The sequence below is a fragment of the Gouania willdenowi genome, chromosome 16, assembly GCF_900634775.1.
Source record: "Gouania willdenowi chromosome 16, fGouWil2.1, whole genome shotgun sequence".
NCBI classification, from domain to species: Eukaryota; Metazoa; Chordata; class Actinopteri; order Blenniiformes; family Gobiesocidae; genus Gouania; species Gouania willdenowi.
In genome coordinates this window covers 13,549,895-13,573,632 of record NC_041059.1, presented here as the reverse complement: position 1 = coordinate 13,573,632, position 23,738 = coordinate 13,549,895, and the positions used below count along the sequence as shown (strand labels likewise).

The 23,738-nt window shown below is 38.8% G+C and overlaps 2 protein-coding genes across 2 annotated transcripts; one reads left to right on the top strand and one right to left on the bottom strand.

Annotated features, from left to right (window-relative positions):
- Nucleotides 1–2,427: 2,427 nt before the first annotated feature.
- On the top strand, nt 2,428–11,145 carry gba1 (glucosylceramidase beta 1). The gene is made up of 12 exons (XM_028470752.1): nt 2,428–2,519; nt 2,644–2,721; nt 3,488–3,679; nt 3,757–3,903; nt 5,039–5,172; nt 6,177–6,349; nt 7,635–7,724; nt 8,586–8,733; nt 8,896–9,120; nt 9,821–9,984; nt 10,118–10,234; nt 10,860–11,145. The coding sequence occupies exons 2-12, from the start codon at nt 2,649–2,651 to the stop codon at nt 10,963–10,965; spliced, it is 1,569 nt and encodes a 522-aa protein (XP_028326553.1). The 5' UTR covers nt 2,428–2,519; nt 2,644–2,648; the 3' UTR covers nt 10,966–11,145.
- Nucleotides 11,146–11,242: 97 nt separating this feature from the next.
- rnf115a (ring finger protein 115a) lies at nt 11,243–23,666 on the bottom strand. The gene is made up of 9 exons (XM_028470753.1): nt 23,408–23,666; nt 19,980–20,038; nt 19,797–19,851; nt 19,390–19,667; nt 17,085–17,153; nt 16,921–16,993; nt 16,745–16,838; nt 14,304–14,419; nt 11,243–12,234 (listed from the first exon to the last, which is right to left on the bottom strand). The coding sequence occupies exons 1-9, from the start codon at nt 23,483–23,485 to the stop codon at nt 12,112–12,114; spliced, it is 945 nt and encodes a 314-aa protein (XP_028326554.1). The 5' UTR covers nt 23,486–23,666; the 3' UTR covers nt 11,243–12,111.
- Between the last annotated feature and the right edge of the window lie 72 nt (nt 23,667–23,738).

Genomic DNA, 23,738 nt, shown 5'->3' with positions numbered 1-23,738 from the left:
ATGTACCCTCCACGTGGTACCATCAGAGTCCTAGTGTCTCATCTTTCATTCATCCTGTGCTAAGGCTACATTCATTCATATATTATTCCTCAATAAAGACTATAATTTAATGGAAGTCAAGGGTTTGTTTTTTTATCACAGTAGATTTCCTCAACTTGTCTCATTTTCTATAGCCTACCTACCTACATATTCCATATGATTATGGGGGTTCTCGGATTATATCAGCCAATCACTGGGCTCCACACTAACCCTTTGAAAGATGCAGTGATGCAGTTGCTAGGCACCCAGTGAGACTATCTTAGTGGTGGGATGATACACTAAGTTCCTGATTGGATCAATGATAATGGGGTAATCATAGCGATACAATATTTTTTGGGGAAAAATTGCTGTTGGAAAAATAAGCATGTATTTATATAACTTTAACTTTCAGGTTACTGATTTGTTTTGCAGTGAGTTAAATTCATCCTTTTCACACTCAAAGCACAAACATGTAAGAAGTGAACCAACACAAGCTGTCTATACATCATTACAATATAATTGGTCCAATAATCCAATTTTTTTACTCTGGGTATGACCTTTTCTACGCGAATACAGAAAATAAACCATAAAATCTTGTGTAGTAGATGGTGGTGATTTTTTTTTTTTTAATTGGACAGTTTGAATAAAGGTAATTTTATTGGTTTGATGTAGTTTTAATTGCAGACTTAAATGCTATGGCAGATGATTAAACACTACACAGTGAACTAGAGCAGTGTTTTTCAACCACTGTGCCGCGGCACACTAGTGTGCCGCGAGAGATCGTCAGGTGTGCCGTGGGAAATTATCCAATTTCACCTAATTGGTCTAAAAAAAAAATTTGAAAACATATTAATTATTATCTGCAAATAATATACCATTGTCGAGTGTCCGTGCTGCAGTAGTGAATAAAGGTGCGTGCACACCGAACGCGACGGAAGCGATGCCGTTGCCTTAAATCGTCCCTGATCGGTAGTTTGCACATAGTGGTGCTTTTTTGTCAGTCCATCATTTCATCGCTCCAGCGACGCGATCACTAGGGAACTGTGTGTGTGTGTGTGTGTGTGTGTGTGTGTGTGTGTGTGTGTGTGTGTGTGTGTGTGTGTGTGTGTGTGTGTGTGTGTGTGTGTGTGTGCGTGTGTGTGTGTGTGTGTGTGTGTGTGTGTGTGTGTGTGTGTGTGTGTGTGTGTGTGTGGCCCCGGTAACAGGGTAGAGACAGAGAGAGAGAGAGAGTGTTGATGACGTCTTTTTTTTTCCTTCTTGCTCCGCTTCTACGGTTAAATGATCAACTTAACGGAGATATTAAAGGATGACTTCACTCAGAATGTGTTTGATCAGTAGTTACTGTGGTTTTAAAGAAATTTACCGCTTTAATTTTGAACCTGATACTTTGAGGAAGTAGAACAGCCTCCGCTGCAGCCGTCAGCACTGAAGCGGGAGCGGGAGGGAGGGGCTGCTGCCTCCGCTCTACAGACAGTGGAGGACGGGAGATATCGCTTCACGTCGCTTAAAAAGTTAAAATTTTTCAACTTTGATCATGCAAGTCGCGTCGCTGAGGGGGGGATAAATTGACGTTGCGTCATTTACATTGATTTTTAATGTAATCGCATCGCTTCAGTCCCTTTAAGACCACATTGTTGTTTCATTTGTTATGTTCAAGCTGTATTTTTGAAGTGGACATGATAAGTGCACTTTTTATTTGAAAGAAGAAATACAAATGATGATAAAGTCCTTTATTCTTTGTGTTTATTTGATTCCTATTCAAGACACTTTGATGAGAATGGCTATATTGTTAATATAGGCTACAGAGTATCATTTTTTAACATGTTTGGCTGGTGGTGTGCCTCGTGATTTTTTCAATGAAAAAAATGTGCCTTGGCTCAAAAAAGGTTGAAAAACACTGAACTAGAGTACTGTAAACATGTAACACATTGTGCAGCGGTGCTTTTTATTTGCAATTATGATGATTAAAATTAAATTTGAGAATTTTAATTATGTTCACTACTTAATAAATGTTTTATGCAAATATTTACTTTTTGTCATTGGCTACATTTAAAACGAATAAAACCATGAAATATTTGGGATTTATGAGTTTGAACGGTTTTAACCCGCCTGGCGGCTGGTCCTGGTTATTGCAGCCTGTCCACAAGCTTTGCTCTAAAGTCACATGACAAGCAGGAAGTGAAATACGCAGAGGCTCGTGTTGCCAGATTTGTTTCATTGGGTAAAAGTTATTCAGGCTAAAACTTGACACAAAGTTGTTTGTTTTGTGTTGATATATAATTATCATATTTACATTGGTAAACTTTTATTTTCTAGCTAAAAAAATAGTTATAGGTGGGCCGTGTTGGAAGTGATTCTATAGCGTTTTAGCGGGAAATTAACTACGGTAGTTGGCAACAACGGTTCTGAACGCGGGTTGGCTATTAATGGGAAGTAGTGCTGACAGCTGAGAATAAACTCTGAAGTTAACAGGGACATGGAGTCTGTATAAAGATTGTCAGGTAACACTGCGTTGCTTTGTGTAGTAGTAATAGTAGTAGTAACGATAGTAGTAGTAGTAACAATAGTAGTAGTAGTTGTATGTGTGTGTCTAACGGCGTAGCTTCTCTTTGGTTTTACTTCCAGCTAAAATGACACTGCACTCAGCCTCTGTGCACTTGGTTGTGGTGGTGTTCCTCTCTGCTGACTGCATCCTCTCTCTGGGTAACTAAGTTAACTCACAAGTTGCTCATGCTAAAATAAACAGCAACATCTAGCAACAAAACACGTTTTTTTAATTTTTTTTTTTTTTTAATGTATTTTACAATGTTTGTGAAATTTATGAAATTTACTTTTCTCATATATATATATATCAGAATCCTTTTATTGTCACTGTTACTCTTTAGAAGCACAACGAAATTAAAAAATAGCAGTCAATGTTCAATCTAAATATTATATGTAATAAAATCTAAATGATGAATAATAAATATAAATGAAATTGTTAAATTGAAATGTCACAGGTGAAACTAAATATTTAGCTAATATGTAAATTCAAATATAAAATCTCATTGACACAAACTAGCGCTATTCACGGTCATTCAGAGTGATTGTGATCCCCATTTAGATTTAATATTTAGATTTTACATTTAGATTTACCATTTAATATATCAATTTTGCATTTAGATTTAGTATTTAGATTTTACATTTAATATTTAGATTTAGTATTTAGATTTAACATTTAGATTTATTATTCAACATTTGGATTTAGCATTGACATAATATTTTTATGAGAAAAGTAAATAACACAAATCTCTCAAACATGCTGTAAATCTGGTCAAAAGTAATGCAAAAAAAAGAAAATAATAATGTTGCTAAATGGTGCAAAAAGTTGCCTTTTATTTTAGCATGCACAACTTTACAATCAGCGTTCCATACACATACACACAAACCGTGCTTGTCCTTGTTTTGCTGATTGTCGTCCTTCATGCAGGAAGCAGTAAATGTGTTCCCAGAGACTTTGGCCATGGCTCAGTGGTGTGTGAGTGTAACTCCACCTACTGTGACAGTGTCGGCTCTGTCAGGCTTCCACCCGTGGGTCTATTCTCCTCCTACCTGAGCAGCAGAGCAGGCAGCAGGATGGAGCAAACACTGGGTCACAGCCAGGCCAACAGCACCGGTGCAGGTAGGAGGAAAGGGCATTGAACCCAGTGTGTCTGTGTGTCTCAGCCAGTGTTTTTGTTGACGTCTTTTCTTCATCAGGGCTCAGGTTGACCATTGAGAAACAGCAGAAATACCAGATGATCAGAGGCTTTGGTGGAGCCATGACAGACGCAGCAGCCATCAACATACTGTCACTGTCTGCTGGTGCACAGGAGCAGCTGCTACGACAGTACTTCTCCGATGACGGTAGCAACTCCATCCATCCATCCATCCATCTTTTCTGTCACTTTCCTTTCTCCTAATTTTTCGCAACTGTTCACATCTCCTCATTCTGTCCAATTTTGAGCCACATCCTTATTATCACCACTAATTATTTTAATAGTGAGAGAAACTGGAATATATGAACACCTCCCCATGCTAGCGAGAACATGCAAACTCCACACAATAAAATCCCCAGATCCAGCAAGGAACTTTAACTAATCCTTTCTTCTTCCTTTGCATCTGTCCTTAATAGAGCTTTCCAGTACTGGCTTTTTGCCGATATCCGATATTGTATGACACTTAATTTCCAAAAATAACTGATACGAACGTATACATAGACCTGCCCCCATCTTGTTATAGGTCACATAATATATATCTCCAAAGCCTACTTTCAACGGGAAGCCTGTCTGAATGCATTCCACAAAAAAACATTCTATGCAAATTAAGAAACCTAATTTATTTATGGAAAAAAAGACTCTTGTTTTAAACGTGTTTATTCGAAAAACAGTTCTACATGATACATTTTTTTTAATATCGTTACTTAGACAAACTACATTTAGAGTCAAATATGAGGACAATTAAAATAATATATAGTCTGAAAAATCACTACCAATGTCAACCAATATTACATTTTATGGCAAATATTGGTCAATAATATCGTTGCCCCTGATAGTATCGTTCATCTCTAGCTGTCCGTCCATCCATGATCTCACTTCTTTTCATCTTTCTTCTTTCCTCCTCTCTGCTTTCCCCTTTGTTTCACCTTCCTCACCTTTTCTTTTTCTCCTTTCTTCCACCATTCCATATCTCCTCCCCTTTATTTTACTTATTCATCCATGCTTTAGCCCTTTACCCATAATTCCCTGTTTTCACTGCCTCAGTAGCAGTGAGCCCAGGGATGAGACAAGCTTGATTTTCATAGTGAAATTTTTATACTGATTTAACATTCTAGTCAGAATTGAAGTTTTAATGTTGTTTGGATGTTGGAAATTTCACACATTTGAACATTATTCACAACTTGTTTTGGCCCAGTCTTTGTTATTTATGTGTATTATTGTTCAGTCTTTGTTGTTTATGTGTATTATTGTTCAGTCTTTGTTGTTTCTCTGTATTATTGCAGGTATTGGCTACAGCATCGTGAGGGTCCCCATGGCCAGCTGTGACTTCTCCACCCGTTTGTACACCTACGCTGACACGCCTGCAGACTACAACCTGGATGGATTCACACTGGCCCCTGAGGATGTCAATATGAAGGTCTGGGCGAGAGGTCGGGATTTTTTCCAACACTCACATTTAGGGCTGGGTATCGCCAGGTACCATGCGATACGATATATATATATATGAAATTTATCACGATACAGCAATAATTGATACATCGCGGCGAAAATTAATCCCCGATACATTACAATATCTGTGTCACTGAAGAAATTCAGAATTTATTGACTGCACTGAATCCATTTCACAGGAATTACAAAACATTGTCAAACAATTTCACATGAATGACAGCCAAATAAAACACATACTGACCACAACTAGTCCAATGTCCTTGTGTTATGTTTAAGTCTTTAGGAGAAGACTGATACAAAATAATGCTTCACCAAAATACCGTTAATGATGTTTGTGCAAATCAATAAAAACAAAAAGAATGCAGAAAATACTATCAATTTCTCTAAACATTTCAGTCAGTGCATTACCCTGACATCGATGGTCTCATCCACAACAACAACACGCAACTTTTCCCACGGATCTTCTGTAGCTCTGATGAGATGTTAACACGCTCTGAGCAGGTGAAGCTGCTCTGTGTGACTCAGCGCTTGATGAGAAATGGACGGAGCTTTACAGGCACAGCAAAGTTAAGCAGGCACTGGTCGGCTCTGTATTTAGGAGTCAGTGATGATTTGCGTAGTTTTTTGGCAGTGGTTTAAGCTGTGTTTAATGCAGCCAAGATGGGAGAGGGAGTGCGGTACACCTAATGAGCGCTCCCCAGAAACACGTCCTCATAAAAAATTAAATTCCTTGCCTCACGGTGACGCATTTCATGCTGATTCTGTCCACTTGATTCTGTCCGCGATTCCGTTAAAGTGGATTTCATAGGGCCCTATACTTGACTTGTGTAATAAGGGAAAAAAACCCATATTGATATTTGGCGCTAGTAAATTGTTAACGTACCGCTAGAAACCTCGCGATATATCGTCATATCGATATTTTGGCACACCCTTACTCACATCACTTATCTGTTTTCTCTTTGTTTGTTTTAGATCCCCCTCCTGCAGAGAGCCCAAACCATGTCACCACAACCTCTGTCACTTCTAGCGAGTGCTTGGAGCGCCCCCAGTTGGATGAAAACTAATGGTGCACTGACAGGAAAAGGTTCTTTAAAGGGCCAGCCAGGGGGAAAGGAGTATAAAACGTGGGCTCATTACTACATCAGGTGTGTTTCTGACTTCTAACCTAATGTGCAAAGGTGTAAAGAGTACTGATTTATCCTACTCAATAGAAGTACTGTTACGTGATTAAAATTGAAAGTAAATCCTACATTAAATACTCAAGTACAACTAAAATGTAGCTCAATTAAATAGTACTCAAACTAAAAGTTACAGTACTAAATTACTTTCACTCCTTACGTTTATTTTTGTTAATAAATCTTGCCACGGTTCCCTTGTATATAGTAAACATCTTATGTATAAACTTAAAAAGGAAGAAATTCAATCTTGTATAGTTGGAACTTCATTTATTTTCCACAAAGGCATTTGTATAAAATAAAAGGTTTGACCAAAATGTACATTTGTTTTTTGAATAAAATAACACCAATTCATTCAATTCAAATTAATAAAAAAAAAACATTCCCAGGCTCTAAGTATAGCTAAATTTATGAACTCTAAAACTGATAAAATAATCTCGATTCAATGCATGTTATTGCACCATGCATTATGTTTAATCTGATTGGTCGGCTATGATGTAATGCATTTGATTGTCTGGTCATTTCATTTTTTGTAGTTTCACAATGTCCGTTGATCATTTTAAAACAAAAAAATTATAATGTACCCAGTAGTGGTTGGGTGTAGAAATGTAACTAATTACTTCTGTTAAAACTTACTTGAGTACAAGTCAAATTACTGATTTGTACCCATAAAAGCAACTCAATTACAGTAACGTGAGTACTTGGTAAAGATTAACACTTATAACATCTGCCCCCTTCATAAAATATAATGACATTAAACAAAGGCAACGCAGTCATTGTCACATCTCAATTAAAACAACACAGTTACACTTGTGTCTCATATTTATTCAGCATAATGCACTTTCCATTCTTTTTAAACACCTTAAGTGATCTTGGTAATTTGATGCCATAGTCTGACCCGCTGAACTGAAATGCACCTTTCTTTAGTCACTGTTCTCAATTTGAATTTTTCAAATATCTCTATTCCTCGTAAGTTATAATTACTTTCTCTCTTAATGATTTGTTTTTTGTTTTTTTCAGATTTGTGGGTTTGATTTTTAAATGAGCATGGTTTTTAAAATATTGTATTCTACCAAAGTGTGAAATGGTAATAATCTTTGTTGTATAAATATTGAGTTTGTATGTTCCCTGTATCCACTTCCACTAATAATTCTCAGTGCTCGTTTCTGTAAAAGAAAAATTGGATTTGTGTATAATTTACAGCCACTGTAAATTATACATTAACCTAATTATTTTGATCTGTTTTCTTTCTCAGGTTCCTAGAGGAGTATGCTAAATATAACCTGACTTTCTGGGCACTGACTACAGGGAATGAGCCCACTGCAGGACTGATGACAAACTACAGGTCAGTCCTTTTATGGTAATGATCATCTGCCATCCAATGTCAGACCCGCTTTGTCCTGTTTCAGGGTCGCGGGGGTCTGCCGGTGCCTATCTCCGGCTCACAGTGGGTGCTGGGGGGGGTACACTCTGGACAGGGCGCCAGTCTATCGCAGGGCAACTTACAGACAAACAACCACTCACACTCACTCTTATGGTAACTTAACTGTCTGTTTTTGGATTGTGGGAGGAAACTGGAGTACCCAGAGGAAACCCATGCAGCACAGGGAGGACATGCAAACACCAAGGACCCAAGTGTCTTGCTGTGAAGCGGACGTGCTAACCACTAATCCACCGTGTGCCCCATTGACTTGATTTAAATTAATTTCCCATAGTAGAAAGGCCAACCAGGGCACCATTTCATCTCCGCTGTGCACTGTGCTAGCACCCACCGTAGCCACAATCTCTGTGTCCGAGTCTGCACCCGCCCATGGGGCGCACCACCCCCGGTGCAGAAACGGTAAACCGCAAACAGCTCCAGACCTGACCAACTGCACTGCGCCCATTGCGCCAATCCACCAGCATCCCCCGCTCCCCCCATGAGACATGCCCACAGCACATATTTGAAACCACTGTTCATTTGAAACAATGGTTTCAAATGTAAGGCCTGCAGACTAAATACAGCCCACTATGGTTCCAGTTTTATTGAATCTTTAGTGGGTCATCAGATTAAAAAATGTTCAGAATATTTTGCAGAACTTTAAGTTGGTGTGATTATTGGTATTTTCTATTGTGACCAAAAGATGATCAACCTGGGCTCTTTGTAGTTTTTGCACAAACAATAGCTTGATATGGTAGATTGAGAAGCATCTTGTGTTTGTGGTAGTTTTCAGGCTCTGGGTTTCACTCCAGAGCAGCAGAGGGACTGGGTGGCCATGGACTTAGGCCCAGCCCTGCACGCTTCATCATTCCCTCACACACACATCATCATCCTGGATGACAACCGGCTGCTGCTCCCTCACTGGGCCAAGGTGGTGAGTACAAGGACACAGAAAGAAGCTGAGGAATGTTCTGTGGAATGAAACTGGAGGGAAAAAAAAAAAGAAGAAAATCAATGAGGAAAAACAAATTCATATATAATAAATAACTGTCTTATTGATAAATGTGTTGTTTGATCTCTTTCCGGATCCCTGTAGGTGCTGAGTGATGTCCAATCAGGACGGTACATCCATGGCGTGGCAGTCCATTGGTACATGGACAGACTGATTCCTGCCGACATTAGCCTGGGAACTACTCATCACCTCTACCCAGAGTATTACCTGATTGGTACCGAGGCCTGTGCTGGCTGGAGCCCATTGGACAGAGGAGTGAAGCTGGGAAGCTGGGACAGGGCGGAGCAGTACGCTCATGACATCATAGAGGTGAGACAGTCCACTCTCTGCAGTCACATCTTTAAATATGACTTTGTTTCATGTGTTATGAAACATTTTGGTTGAGCCTATGAAACTGTAGTGGTTCCCAACCTATGGAGCTCTGATTGTAAAGTTACGCATACTAAAACCACGTTAAAAAAACGTGATTAAAAAAAAAAAAAAACATTTTAATAATTTAAAAAGGAATACAAACATTTCAGCAATTTTTGATCAATTACTAGACATTTCAGGCGACCTCACATGGGGTCACGACCCCAAGATTAAAAAACACTCCTGTAAATAGTTTTGTGTGCTGCTGCTTATCATGACCAGGACACACTTGTAAAACAGTGAGATCATTAATCTGAATACAGTTCTCCTGGTTAAATAAAGGTTATAATAATATGTTTGGAGCGGCTCCAGGTGAGGCATCTCTGCAGTCATACACTCGTACAGGTATCACTGTAGAAACACCTGAAGGCTTCCAGGACAAGCTGGTGCTGGTGTGTAGTTTCATTCTCACTCTCAAGGGGAATCATACTCAATTCAATCTATTCATGTTTGCTTTGGTGCCGTTTGGACACGCAGAAAAATGCACAATAGCGTTTCCATGAATGAGTCCTGTGTACATTTATAGAACAATCATCTCCAGTTTAAGACGTGCTGTTAAAAACTAAAGAATCGTTGAACTGACCTTCTTTTGTTGCAGGATTTGAACCAGTACGTGGTGGGTTGGACTGACTGGAACTTGGCCCTGGACCTCACTGGTGGTCCAAACTGGGTTAAAAACTTTGTGGACAGCCCCGTCATAGTGGATGCAAAACAAGACGTTTTCTACAAACAGCCGACTTTTTATAGCATGGCACACTTCAGGTAAATGTGTGTGTGTGTTACATAAGCTTTTTGTTTTGTTTACATAGCTTACATAACTTTTATCACAAAGAAAGGCCATAATGGAGCTGGTGTGTCTGTGATAAATCCTCATACTTGAACTTTTTCCATACAGTAAGTTTCTGTGGGAGGGGTCTCAAAGGGTGGGGCTGTCTGCCAGCACGCAAACCAAGCTGGAATACTCAGCCTTCATCAGACCCGACCAATCAGTGGTGCTCATCATACTCAACAGGTTTGTTCAGTGCATGAATGAGAGCAGCCAGCCTGCTGATACCATAAAGTCTGAATTGACCTTTTAACAGTGTACAGAATTCACTTCCTTTCCTCTTCCTTCTTTACACCAAATCTGGCTGTTTGGATCATCCAATTCGGCCCGCAGAAGAAAGCAAAACTGAAAGAAAAAATGTTAATCATTATACAAATTAAACTCAACAATATTTGGAGAGGCTCACAGTTTGGGACTGTGCTTATATAGCATGATGGCAGTCAATTTTAATGTTAAACTGTTGAAAAAACTAACATTTCTTACAATATCCTTTAATTTTCCTCAAATTATTACATATTTCCCTAAATTAAATAGAAATTGGTCAAAAAAAAAATCAAGGAAATTTAAAGTGAAGATCCTGTTAAGACTGATATCACTTATTGCTTGGATATTGTCAGTTTTTAAAATGTTTGGTATTTGATGTATACGTAGAAGTGTAAACTAGAGCACAATAATGCTGAAATTACTCGTTTATCTGCATAAAATCTGTGGCCCTCTTGATATCAAGCTGCTCCATATTTGGCCCCTGACCTACAATGAGTTTTGACACCTCTGCAATCAAGGATTCTCATCTTTGTGTCTCTGACATCAGGTCACCATCAGAGGTGGAGTTTGAAGTGTGGGATCCTGCAGTGGGATTCCTCCAAGCCACCGCTCCTGCTCACTCACTGCTCACATTAGCTTGGAACACACACTGATCACAGCAATGTGAACCAAACCACTTCAGCGCGGTTACTTCCTCACTGCTAGTTTCACTGGTCCAATCATTAACACATTCTTTGTCCAGCTTTTCAAATCAAGCATTTTTGCTGCAACGATCCATGTGTCTTAAATTTTAAAACGCAACTTATTCTTATTAATAAATTATTTCAAACATGTAATGCTTCCTGATCTTGTTATTTAAATTAATGGTATTTTATTATAAATAAATAATCAATTGTTAAACTAGTGCAGAGAAAAAAAAGAAAACTTGCATAAGGAGAATTTTTTTTTGGTCAATTTATTAATACATTATAGACATTTTTTTCATATAATAATATACAGTTTGTTAACCGGGTATTTCACATTTATTTCTCCTTTGTCTTTTTCCTTTGCAAACTTAAAGTTGTTTGACTAAAATTATTTACATCAAAAAAAATTGATAACAATGAGGGGGAAAAAAGACAGAAGAAAAAAAAGATAGGTGTTCCATCTGTGTCTTATATACACCACATAGTGTAAGTTGTAAAATAATATGTATAAAAAAATTTGGGCCAAGCTCCGGAGCGGTGAATTTCTCCTAATACACAGATTTGCTAGATTTTATGTTGAAGTTGTCCATTTGTTTACGTCCTTGAAATTGATCTAAAAAAATGAGCATGTTTTCTAAACAGAGGTGTGGTTGTGGAAAATGGTTCCATACAATAATATTTAGTCCACTTCTTCCTGGGCTGTGGTCAATGATGCGCCTTTGTCATTCCATGAGAGACAAATATTTTCCCTTCAGGGCTCAGATGCAGGATTAACTAATCCTCTGAATAGCACAGGCACGGTATTTGTCTATATTCTGGCATTTCCCCGCCATGATGGGTTTCAGCAGTGCTCGTTAAGAAAGATGTAAAAAAAAAAAAAAAAAGAGTTCATATTTGGGCCAAAAAATTAAGATCTCGAGTTGGAAAAACCAAGGAAGAAAAAACAGGGAGATCACATGGCCCTCAGTAGACTGGTGGAGGGGAAACGGCTATGATAAAAAATCAGAATAGAAAAAGAGTCAGACTGAGATGATTATGACGTACTAAGCAGGGGAGACGAAGAAGCCTTTCTTCTCTTTCTGTTGTGGTGCAGGGAGCGGGTGGGTAGGTGTCTCAGAAGGACCATCTCTCCAGTGTGCGGGGGTCCATTGAGAGGGAGGGGGATCCTGACGGAGGCTGGCTGCTGGTGTCGTCCTCTCCGTTCAAACTCTTCCTACACACTGGACATGTATCATGCTGCAAAGAGACAGAAAAAAAGCAGAGAATCAAAACCCTGCTTGTTTCTTCTAGAAATCTGAAACCCATATGTGAACGATAAACTGGTTTTGCTGCGTTTTATTTACACTTGACTTCAGTATCTTGCTCAGGATACTTTAACTGGTTGGAATTTTGGGGTTAGTTAACAGGGGCATCATTTGTAAAGCTTGCTTACCTGACGGTGCATCTCAGAGCGCCTCTTTTCACGTGTCTCATTGAACACTTTCTTTGCATTTTTACACCATTACTGTGACCTTCATCACTCACACGCATCTCTTAATCGTTCTGAAATTCCTTTTCGCTTCTGCCACGAACGATCGTAGAATCTCATTGGTCAACAGCTCGTTTAGATGCAAAAACCACTGAGCACCTTTGCATTGACCATTTAACGTGGGCGTGTCGAGGGGGGCATGTGAAGTGAATTCACCTGCACCAACCACAAGCTGGGCTTTGATTTATTAAAGGAAAAGTACGTGCAGGTGAGCTCCGCGCAATTTTATAAATTGGAATTTCTTTTGGTGTAGCACAGTTTTGACATTTGTCGTACTCAATGTTTTCTAAATGAGGCCCAAGCTCTTTAAAAAAACTGCATAGAAAATAGGGTTGGGCATCGTTTCGTCCCCAATTGTAACTGTAAAACTGAAACTTGCTGAAATAACACTACAAACAAGTTGGCAGCAAACTAAAAATCAAAGAGCTGCAGCCCAGGTAGATGTATGTGAAACAAAATAGAACAAACTCAAACCCTGGAGCAGTCATGTGACAAATCAATCAACAGTTTTAGTTGAGAAAGATTATTATTATTATTCTGGCAACTAGATTCTAGTTGCTCAAAGTTGAAAAATTTTAACTTTAAGCGACTTCAAGCACCAACTCCTCCAGCCGTCACTGTCTATAGAGCCTAACTTCTTGAATAAGCCTACTTTCTCGGTGAACTCATTCTTTAGTAACTCCGTAAGTTGATCATTTAAACCGTAAATGATAAGTGCTGTAAACATACAGCCGGAGAAGAAGTGATCAACACTCTCTCCCCTGTTATCAACACACACACACACACACACTGTTCCCCGGTTACCCCGTCACTGGAGCGATGACGTGAGGGAGTGACTAAAAAGCGCCACTATGTTCAAGTGACTCATCACATGCGATTGAAGCGACTGCAGTCGCGTTCGGTGTGAACGCATTTTTATACAAACCCCGGAAACAAATAGAGCAAGCCGGGTGGAGTAATACAAACTGCAGAACAAACTAGTGCGGGCATTTAAAAACCGAAAAAAAAACAATCGAAATCCAAACATCTTCATAACGGATCCGGAACCTGACGTTAGGAAACAGATCCCGGTGCCAAACTCTAATGAAATTATAGATGTTGTCTATTACTCAAATGTAGATCAATGCCCTTCATTCCCTGTTTCTCTCACTAAAGTTTAGCTGGAATATGAGGCTTTGTCTTGACAAAAAAACTTCTGCACGTCTAGGAGGCAAAGTGCAAACACATTTGGAAAGCAGCTCCATAAACAGTAATACTAAAATTATTTAACAAACATTTTTGTTTATTAACAATAACAATAAATAACCCGTTATGAATGTATGTGAAATTTTCAACAAATGATACAATCATTTAAACAAACACTTTTTAAAAATATACTGTATGCATTTTGTTTAAAAAGGTATTAATTTTTATTATTTGAAATTCCATTTACATTTTTAATAGGTAAACTTAAACTTGTATTCTTTACATTTAATTGAAAATCTACTCTTTTTTTTTTATTTCAGCTTCTTCGTAGTTATTATTACAATTATTATTTTAAATGCCATTTAGGTTTTAATAGTTAAACTTGCTTTCTTTACATTGTATTGAAAATCCATTTCTTTTTTTTTTTTTTACCAATTTCAACTTGCTTCATTGTTTTTTTGTTGTTTTTTCTACAACACATGAATTAATCGTACTGTTGGCTAATAACCACGTCCACTTACAGTTCATTTTGGTATAATTTCTCACAATAATGATGTTAATTTGGAATCAGTTTTGCGATCTTGTTACTCACCATTTCCAACCATGGCACTATACAGTCAGAGTGAAAGAAGTGGTTACAGGGTAACTGTCTGACGGGCTCGCCCACTGAGAAGTCCTCTTTGCACACGGGACATTCCATACAGCAGTCTGTGTGGATTAAAGCAGAGGTTTATTCAGCAGATATCTACAATTACAGCTCAAAAACAGGTCATTGCATGAACCAGAGGATTGTAATCATCCATAATATTTAACAGTGGAACATTAAGACCCTATAAAAGGCACAGTGTTGATAAGAGCTTCATTTCTCCTGGTGAGTGGTGCTGCCCATGGTGCTGCATAAGCTCAGCTGAAAACCTAATTTAAACCCAGTCACAGCTGAGTGGTAAAATAGGGCAGCGTACACAGAACAGACTAATGACTCCAAAAGAGGGCAAATATGAGAACAGCCAGTCAGAACAAATGTCATCCTGTAGTCATTTATCACAGCAGCTGCTGATGCTGTCAAGGTTAACAAGCATTTTGTCCTAATGTTCCACTTGGCAACAAAAAGTTAGAGTACTGCTGTTTATTTCAAGGAAGAAACCTAAACTCTGCTCTGCATTGACTATATATTCACACCATCAGTCAACTTATCCAGATCCTGTGGTTTGACCTCAGCTGATAAAAGTGATAATTACCTTTAATCAGTCAGAAAATTATTTACATTAGTTTGACTATGTATTCTGAACTATGCTCAATGACTAAATTAAAGCAGAACTAAGTAACTAGCGCTTAGCACTCCCCCTAAAGGTCCCTTTTGGTTATGTCACTGTCGTAAACACTCCTCACCCCCCGCCGCCTGCCCCACCCCACAGCTACTTGTCCACCCTTGCTCTCCCAAGACAGTAGCAATCAATCACTGAAAAATCCTAATACAACAGTGACACTAATGGTGCTTTCACACATATAGTCCCATGTGAATAGTATGAGGAAGAGAGACAAGTAAAATAAATGAATGATGTGGGAGTGATACGGAAGAGAGTGTGGAAATGTGTGATGTGTTTTTGTGTGTGCTGACAAAGTGGATCTGAAGATGGATGGATATTTGTGTGTGTGCTGCCTGATGGAGTGATGGGTTGCAAGTGTTTGTGCGTGCCTGTTGCCGTGACCACAGTGTGTGTGATTGCTGTGTGTTGCCGGTGAGCTGTCACTGCATGGAGTTGCTCCATTCCTCAGACAAAGGTCGTCTCTGACTTTTTTTTGCTGGCTCCGCCATAATATAAGTTTGAGAAAAGTGAATTTGTAGACAACCATGTGCAGCCACAGGGCTGGTCATAATTTAGCATTAGGTTGTATTGGGCTGCTGTAAAGCAGTACATCTTGCCACCGGGTCAGAGGCAGGAAAGTTGCAAGTGCTGTTTTCTGGCCAGAGACAGCAGGGGGAGATGAAAGACCCCCAATCACCCCATAAACACTTGTATTACACTCACAGGGACTATGAGAAGGATTTATTAAGGTGAAAAAGTTACTTAATTCTGCTTTAATCTACCTTTTTAAAATGTATTTCTTTAACTTTTTTTGTGTTTAACCTTTCTTTATTATTTTTAATCTTTATTTGATTATTACTTTTGATACTGCCATATGTTTATGTCCATCGTATAAATGAATAAAGCAATAAATACATGTTTAAAAAAAAAAACGTTAGATGGCCTTGAAATGCTCTTAATAATGTGACTTCCGTCTCAGAGTCATTCAGCACATGCTCAGTGAACATTGTGTTACCGCTGATAAGATGTTATTCATTTCTAAATTAACCTGTAATTCCAGTAATATTCTGTCTTTTTGAATAGTATGTTAAGGTTTCATTTATTCAGGCAACTGTTCATTAGGAAATCCACTTTGAGCTCCTGACACGTTTCGACTGACAACCGTCAGTCTTTGTCAGAGGCATCTGCTGATCACTTTGATGTTTCCTTTGAAGTGTCCTTGACATCCGCGTAGTAATTCCAGCAAACTCAAATTCAAAGTGAATTTCCTAAGGAACAGTTGTCTGAATAGATGAAACTTTAATGTACTAAATTAACCTGGTGCGCCTCAATCCATCCAGTGATGTCTGGAGAGACAATGAGGTGAAATTGGCTTAGTTAGAAATCTCGATACATCTTGAATCTCGATATATCGCCCAGCTCTATTTTGGTGATGTATAAAATTAAAATATTGCCTACATCCATATATTATAGCTTGTTATGTTTTAAAATACTTGTTTTAGGAGTCGCTGCTTTTGCTACTTCTCAGAACAGCATGAAAAGCACTGTTTGATGGATTTCATATGTGCAACCGTTCCCAAAATAAGCCACACCACAGAACTCACTCACACATGCTGTCCTTTATAAGAGAAAAAGTGGCACATTTGTGCAGCTGTTTGTTAATAAATGTGCCTGTTTGGCATTTTGGATCCATAGTTTTGGTCCAACGCTAGGCTGAGTGACTGACCTGCTTGTTCCTGAGAGATATTGACAGTTGGGAGGGATGAGATCTTCTCTTTTTCAGCTGGAGGAGGTCCTGTGTTCTCCAACTGTCCTAATAACTACACACACACAGATGCAAAATAACAAAAAATAAATAACACAAATTTGATGGCTATTTTGTAGGAGGGAGGTGAACCTCACCTGTGTAATGACAGCGTCTAACCCCCCCTGTCCCCAGGCGTAATCTCCTGGGTTAGAATGCAACATCCCCGTCCTACAAGAAACAGACAAACCAAACTCACAGTGAGGATTATTTACAGCACACAGAACGCTAACACTGAGCTGATGCAGTGACGTCTTATTACCATGACAAAGGAGGCGAGCCAGGCACTCCGGAGTTGGCCAAGAAACCTGCTAGAAACTGTTGAACAATCCTAAAAAAACAAAGATATCAGAATCAGAAACAGAAGTCCTTTATTTATCCTCGGGGGAAATGACTTGCGTTACAACTGCTAAACAAATATTATAAATAAAAAGAATAAATGTTAAACAAAAAAAGAAAAAGAAGAAAAAAACATACATAATGACTGTTAATTGAATAAAAATTACGCACACATTACAGGAGTAAAACATTAAATAAAAGAAATAATAATAATACAAATATACAAATATAATACAGATATTTACAACAATCAAAGCTGTGAGGTTACAGTGATGAATTGTAAAGTTTGATTGCCACAGACAGGAATGATTTCCTGTGGAGCACTGTGGTGGGATCAGCCTGGTGCTGAAGGTGCTCCTGTGACTGACCAGTAGGGATGTGAATCTTTGGGTGTTTCACGATTCAATTCTGATTCTGATTCTTAGGGTCACGATTCAATTCAAAATTGATTCTCGATTAAAAAATTGATACAATGCATAGTATGTTAAGGGAAATTATAACATCAAAACAATACAGTTTGTGTATATCATTTTAAATAAACTGACACATCATGCTAAATCCACTTTTTTAGCCCTTAAATGCATTTTGTTGTATATTTAGAGTGTTTCGAAGTACAGAAAAGTTCAAATTAGTCTCTTCAGGTGCTCCATTAATATCTTTATATTCTGTTTTGGTCATATTTTTCAATCTGTTTCAATTTTTCTATTCTCTATTATGTTTTTTTGAACAATAACGTCAAAGTATTTGCAGCGGAACTGCCAAATTAGGACATCGACTCCAGGCCCAACACTTCGAGCAATCTGCCATTTTTATTTCTCGCTTTTATTTTGTAGTCCAAGCTCCAGGATGCCGAAGGTACGAGAGGAGAAATGTTCGGTTGTTGGATGTAGTAACCCACACGTTTCATTACACCGTCTCCCAGCATCAGAACCTTTTCGAAGTGCCTGGTTGAGTTTTATTTTTCACGGAAATGTACCCACATCTGTGGGTAAGGTCATTTTTGTGTGCGCAAAGCACTTCAAGGATGACTGCTTCAGCAACCTCCGCCAGTATAAAGAAGGATTTGCCGAAAGACTTTGTCTGATTGAAGGTTCAATTCCTTCTATCTTTGGAGACAACGAACAGAGCACTTCGGTAAGCTGTAAATAACACTAAAAGTGTGACGATAAGATGTCCCTGTCATTGTTTTGTTAGCATTAGCAGTTGCACCGTCTTCATATGTTAGCGCTGTTGCTCATTTTAGACCCTTGATGATATGGCCTACGTGATTTAATTCAAGTCTAAAGTTTTCATTAGTCATTTCATTTTGCCATTTTTGTCTCCAAAAAGACTGGATTAAAATGCATTTCGTGACGTTAGCTTGGCGCTAGCGTTAACTCGGTGCTTGTGTTAGCTCACTTGTTAGGGTTCTGCAAGTTCATTATCTTCATTTTCATCTCGCTCCGCCGGGTCAGACTCTGGCTCGAACATGTAAGGCTGGATGGACAAGTCTTCCGTTGTTGACATTTTGTAAATAATGTGTGAATAAACATTTTCTGCGCCGCTAAATAATCGAGTGTCACCTCTGCAACCTGGAAAGGGGGCGGGGTATGAAGTGTCTCATTTGCATTTAAAGAGACCGCACCAAAACGAGTTGCTCTCAGAAGCACATCAGAAAAGGGGTAGAAAGGGGGCCTGTGGAGCTATAATAATGAGGAATTCAGACCCAAGCATTGCAGTTCCGCTTTATATAGACCACAGCTGTATGACTTATATGTAAAAAGGAAGGATTTAAATGCATGATATGTCTCCTTTAAGACAAAAGGTAACATTTATTCATGATAAAAAAAAAATAAAAACTAACTTCCTGTACAAGAAATAACTTGCATAAATAAAATTGCCTAAATAAAAGCTCAGGCCGGCTGCCCCTTTCTTCCAGAAGTAAGTCTCCACTCTCAGTGACTACAAGAATTGTATAACTGCTTTCATCCTGTACTTCGACTAGTTTTTGTTGTTGTTTTGGTTCCGGTTTATTGTCAATCACCACATTGTGGAGGTATTCGTACTCCTCGTCAGTGTAGACTGACCCCCTGGATGGAGACCAGGCCTCTTGGTACTCCTCAGATCCACAATCATATATGTGTATATATATTTACAGATAGATATAATGACTTTAACAAGATGATGGGAGTTTGTATACCAAACAGTAGGTATTGATAAAGCACATAATTAATGATTCAGGTGCTCACCCTTCCACGGCGTCTGGTCTGCTGTTGCCGCCTCTGGATCGGTATCTCCTTTGGCTGTGCAGGCGAGGAGGACGCCCCGGGCCCCAGTGCTCCCCTGTCCCTAGTATCCCACTCATAGATCCTCCTAAACCTGCTGGAACGGACCCACCTATCGGCCCTCCTCCCAGTCCCCCCAGGTCACTAAGACTGCCCAAGCGTACACCGGGGAGCCGTGGTTCTGAGTCAGGAGTGTCGCCGTCTGTGGTGAATGGCCGTTCCAGAAACAAAAGGTGCCAGAGCTACAGGGGAGGGGATGGGTTGAAATACAAAATAAGGATGAGGGAAAACAAGCACAGAAAATAGGACAAATAATGAAACATTCGCAACAAGTTGAGGAATATTCGTAATGTTCCTTAAAACCTTCATACCTCTGCAAATTGTGAGGCTGTGTCATCCATCCCATTGGCACCACTTTCTAAGAGACTGAAATAGAAAAGAGAGAAAAAACAGTCACTGAGCCTGTCATCATGTTTTGAGAAAAGATATTGAGATATGAGTTTTGGTCCATATCACCCAGCCCTAGGCAGTCATGACTTCCTGAATGATCTCACCTCGAGTCTTCTGTTACTTCCTCAATGAAGCCTGAATCACATCGTGGACAGATGAACTCCTGTGAAGAGACACAACAACAACAGTGATTTACACAGGAGGAACACGTGCACACTAACACATTCTAATATTACAAGGCTAGTACTAAAACACTGTTTGATAAAGCAACAATATTAAAGATATTCTGTTAGTTTTACCCTACTGGTGATGTGCTGTTGCAGTAGTAATAGTTGCAACAAAAACGGCACATTTACATGAAAGCTTGACTAATATTAATTCAAACCTGGATTATAAATTATACAAACACATTGAGCGAGAGATTATTTTAGGCTCTTTTAGGTGTAATTTATTATGTTGTTTGGTGAATTAAAACATTTAAAGATATAAAGAAGCGTCGAACACCGCAGCAGTCTGACCTTTGTGACTTTTTACATTTCTAAACTAAGGGAGAACAGAAGTTGAAAGAGAGGATGTCGGAGTGCAGGTGACGTATGTTGATGCTGAACGTGTCGGCTCTGATCAGTTAGTGGACACGTAAGTTAATAACCCAATGCTCTCAGCAGACTTACTATTTTATATTCCATGAAATTCAGGACCTTGTCGTGAATATTTCTGCCAGCAAAAAGATGTTTACTCAGTCTCAGCGCTAGTAGCCAACCACTGCTACAAACTTAAGATGTCATAGGCTAGAAAAGGTAATAAGTTCAGTCTGCAGCTCAAGAGGTGATTTGGCTGCAAAAGTGAAATATTGAGATTTTTAGTAAATATTTTATGTCATTTTAATTGTGTCGCGAAAGATCTGAAACCGAAAGTTTCGTTCTATCAGGACCAGAACCTCTAGGCACAAAAAGTGTTTCTTTCCATTAACACAGCCCTGGCCCCCCCACCCCAGCCCTCATCACTACCCCCATAACACAACGTGTCAAAAGACAACAATACTACCTGCACTATTTGTATATATGTTCTTGTTTATATTTATCTTTCATCATCCACCAAATAAAATTCCTTGTATTGTCTAAAAACTGTACTTGGCAACAAAAACTGGTTCTGAAACACTAAAGGAAGATGTAAAGTCTAAGATGAGCTGGTGAACAGTGCGACATCATGAGGAAAACTCAATCAAAGCAAATGTTGCCAAAAGTGGGAGCTTTTCAGTTCTCACTGATTACAAAAGAATTACATAGAGAACTATTTTAGCTCATCTCACAAAATAATGGATATAAAGCTGACACACATAACACAATCAATCAACAGATGACTTGTTGATGTGGTTATCCTAAGTACATTTTAAACTGGCCTGCTGACTGAGAGATTGGCTCAGTAATTTACTGTACTTGTGTGACACAAACATGTTGGGTGTTGCAGTTAGCTCTGTGAGGACATGCCCCAGGATTGAGTACGTCAGAGAGAGTCAGTGATGACGCTGCCCGGAATTAACCTCAGTCATGTCAGAAAGGTTTAAATAAAGGAGCGGTCAGTCATCTACCCAAATCAACAGACAAAGCATTAAAACTGAAGATTGAGTACGGGCAGGGTGTATTTATGGACTAATGTGATGATGTAGTAAGAACTACCATCATGTATGGTTTAGAGACAGTGGCTAAGTCTGATAAACATGAAGGAAAGCGGGATGTTTACTCAGTAAAGTTTAAATAGTCCGGCACATTAATTGGTCTATAATAATATGCAACGATTGATTAACTTTTTTCCTGCGTGGAGATTCTGCAGCTCTGTGCTGTGCTTTCTGTATTATAAGCTGCCACTTTTGAATCAGCAGTAATGATTAGAAAACTACAACACTGGGAGAAGTGCACTAGTTTATTTGTTTACATTTGACCTTTGTTTTGATGTATGTTTACTGTTCATGATTTAAGTAACTTTATTTTTCTACATTGTATTCCGGAAATACAGTTTGCCTTGTCTTATTATTCAGTGGCTTTACAGTCCTTATGTTGACAGTTTAATTAAAGTTAATTATTACCTCCACCAAGTGCGAAGAGCAGAGCGGTCTAGTTTTAAATGAGTGATATTCTGTTTCTTTAACACTCTTTTTCTCTACTGCAAATGACAGAGGACTTTTTTTTTTTAAATCACAGAATTGTTGATTCAATGTTTTTACTGCTGATTTTAAGGTTCTTATTGATTTTTAAGCTGTTGAATGTTTTTGATCATCACACAGTGAATTGCCTTGTGTATGAAACGCGTAACAAATACATGTGCCTTGCCTTGTCTTTAATCATATTTTGGGTATTGTAATAATTTGTGTTCATGTAAACTATATGTCCTGTCTATATCAATGTTCCTATTTTATATATCGGCTGATGATATATCAGTTATCGGCAGATACATTGGTTATCGGCATTAATAAAAAAAACACACCCATATTGGTAAAGGTTCTAGTTTAAATGTGTGTAAATCAGAGGAACAGCTATGGGCTTTAGACATGTAGTGACTATAATGGATAAATAATGATGATGATGATGAAGATTGTACAGCCTGGAAATTGAGTATCATAAGATTAGAGAATACAGTTATTCTAACCCATTTGAAACATAGTCATACATAAATAAATATTTGTCTTTATTGTAATTTCTTATTTTATTTCAAATCCCCTCAAGAACTAACAAAGAGATCAAAGGTTGCCTAAAATCCTGACCGAGTCTTTCCAGCTCATTTTGGGGAGTCCCCAGAGATACATATAGATATATTTAAAGAGGACAGATATAATCACCAGAAAGTGCCAACACTCTTTCATACTAAGACAACCCAGGAGACACTCACACTGTCTCATCCACTTGATCTAAATGTGGAGAATCAACACCTCTTATTTGCCTTATTAAAATAGATCTGACTGAATGAAGTGTAATGATACTATAATAAAACACCAACTCAGAGCTAGTAAAATGTAATAAATACTTATTAGTCATCCTTCTGTTTAAATGTAGGTAGAGCATGTAAACAGAGTTTCTAAATGAAAGTAAAACTATTTCCCCCCGAAAAACCCCTGTTTTCCCCGGTCAATAGAAAGTAAAACAAACCCTGTGTGTATGTGTATGTGTAGCAAATGGTTAACAGTGAATGTATGGAGAATATGTTAAAAACAGAGGATAAATAATAGTGATTAATCTGTATGTGACCATCAGCATCCTCAGCCCTTCGAGGAAAAAACCCTGGTTTAAGATTAAAGCATTTATGTCACAGTGTCCCCACAGCATCTGCCACTTTGTCGCTGTAATGTCTGATTTTTACAGACACATTTTCAACCAGAATATTACCTCAGTCAACGAAAACAAACGCCACTGACTGCTAACAAGCTAGCTGCCCGTAGCCCACTCACACAAACGACCAGAGTCGCACGAAACCAGAGATGTCAGCCGCTGTAGCAGCACTAATGAGCGGCAGGAATCACAGAGAGACGCGCCTGACTTACCGGGAGCTTTGGGTTCACTTCGCCCTTACAGCAGTGGCAGAAAAAGCGATGCGGGGGAACAGCCGCAGCCTCCGCCATCTTGGCCAAAAGACGAGCACAAACTGCTGTGTTCTTCCTCTTCTTCTTTCTTTTCTTTTTTTCTTTTTCGTTCTTACTCTTCTTCTTTGGGGTTTATTGGCAGTTTGTACTCAGTCAGAGGTGCATTACCGCCATCCGCTGAGTGGCTGTGTTTGAAATCGCGCACGAACTACTCGCACTAAGTCTGACGTCATAACTAGTATGTAGTGCGTTCGAATTCAACAATACGCAAAGATTCTCCAAATGTTAAGTG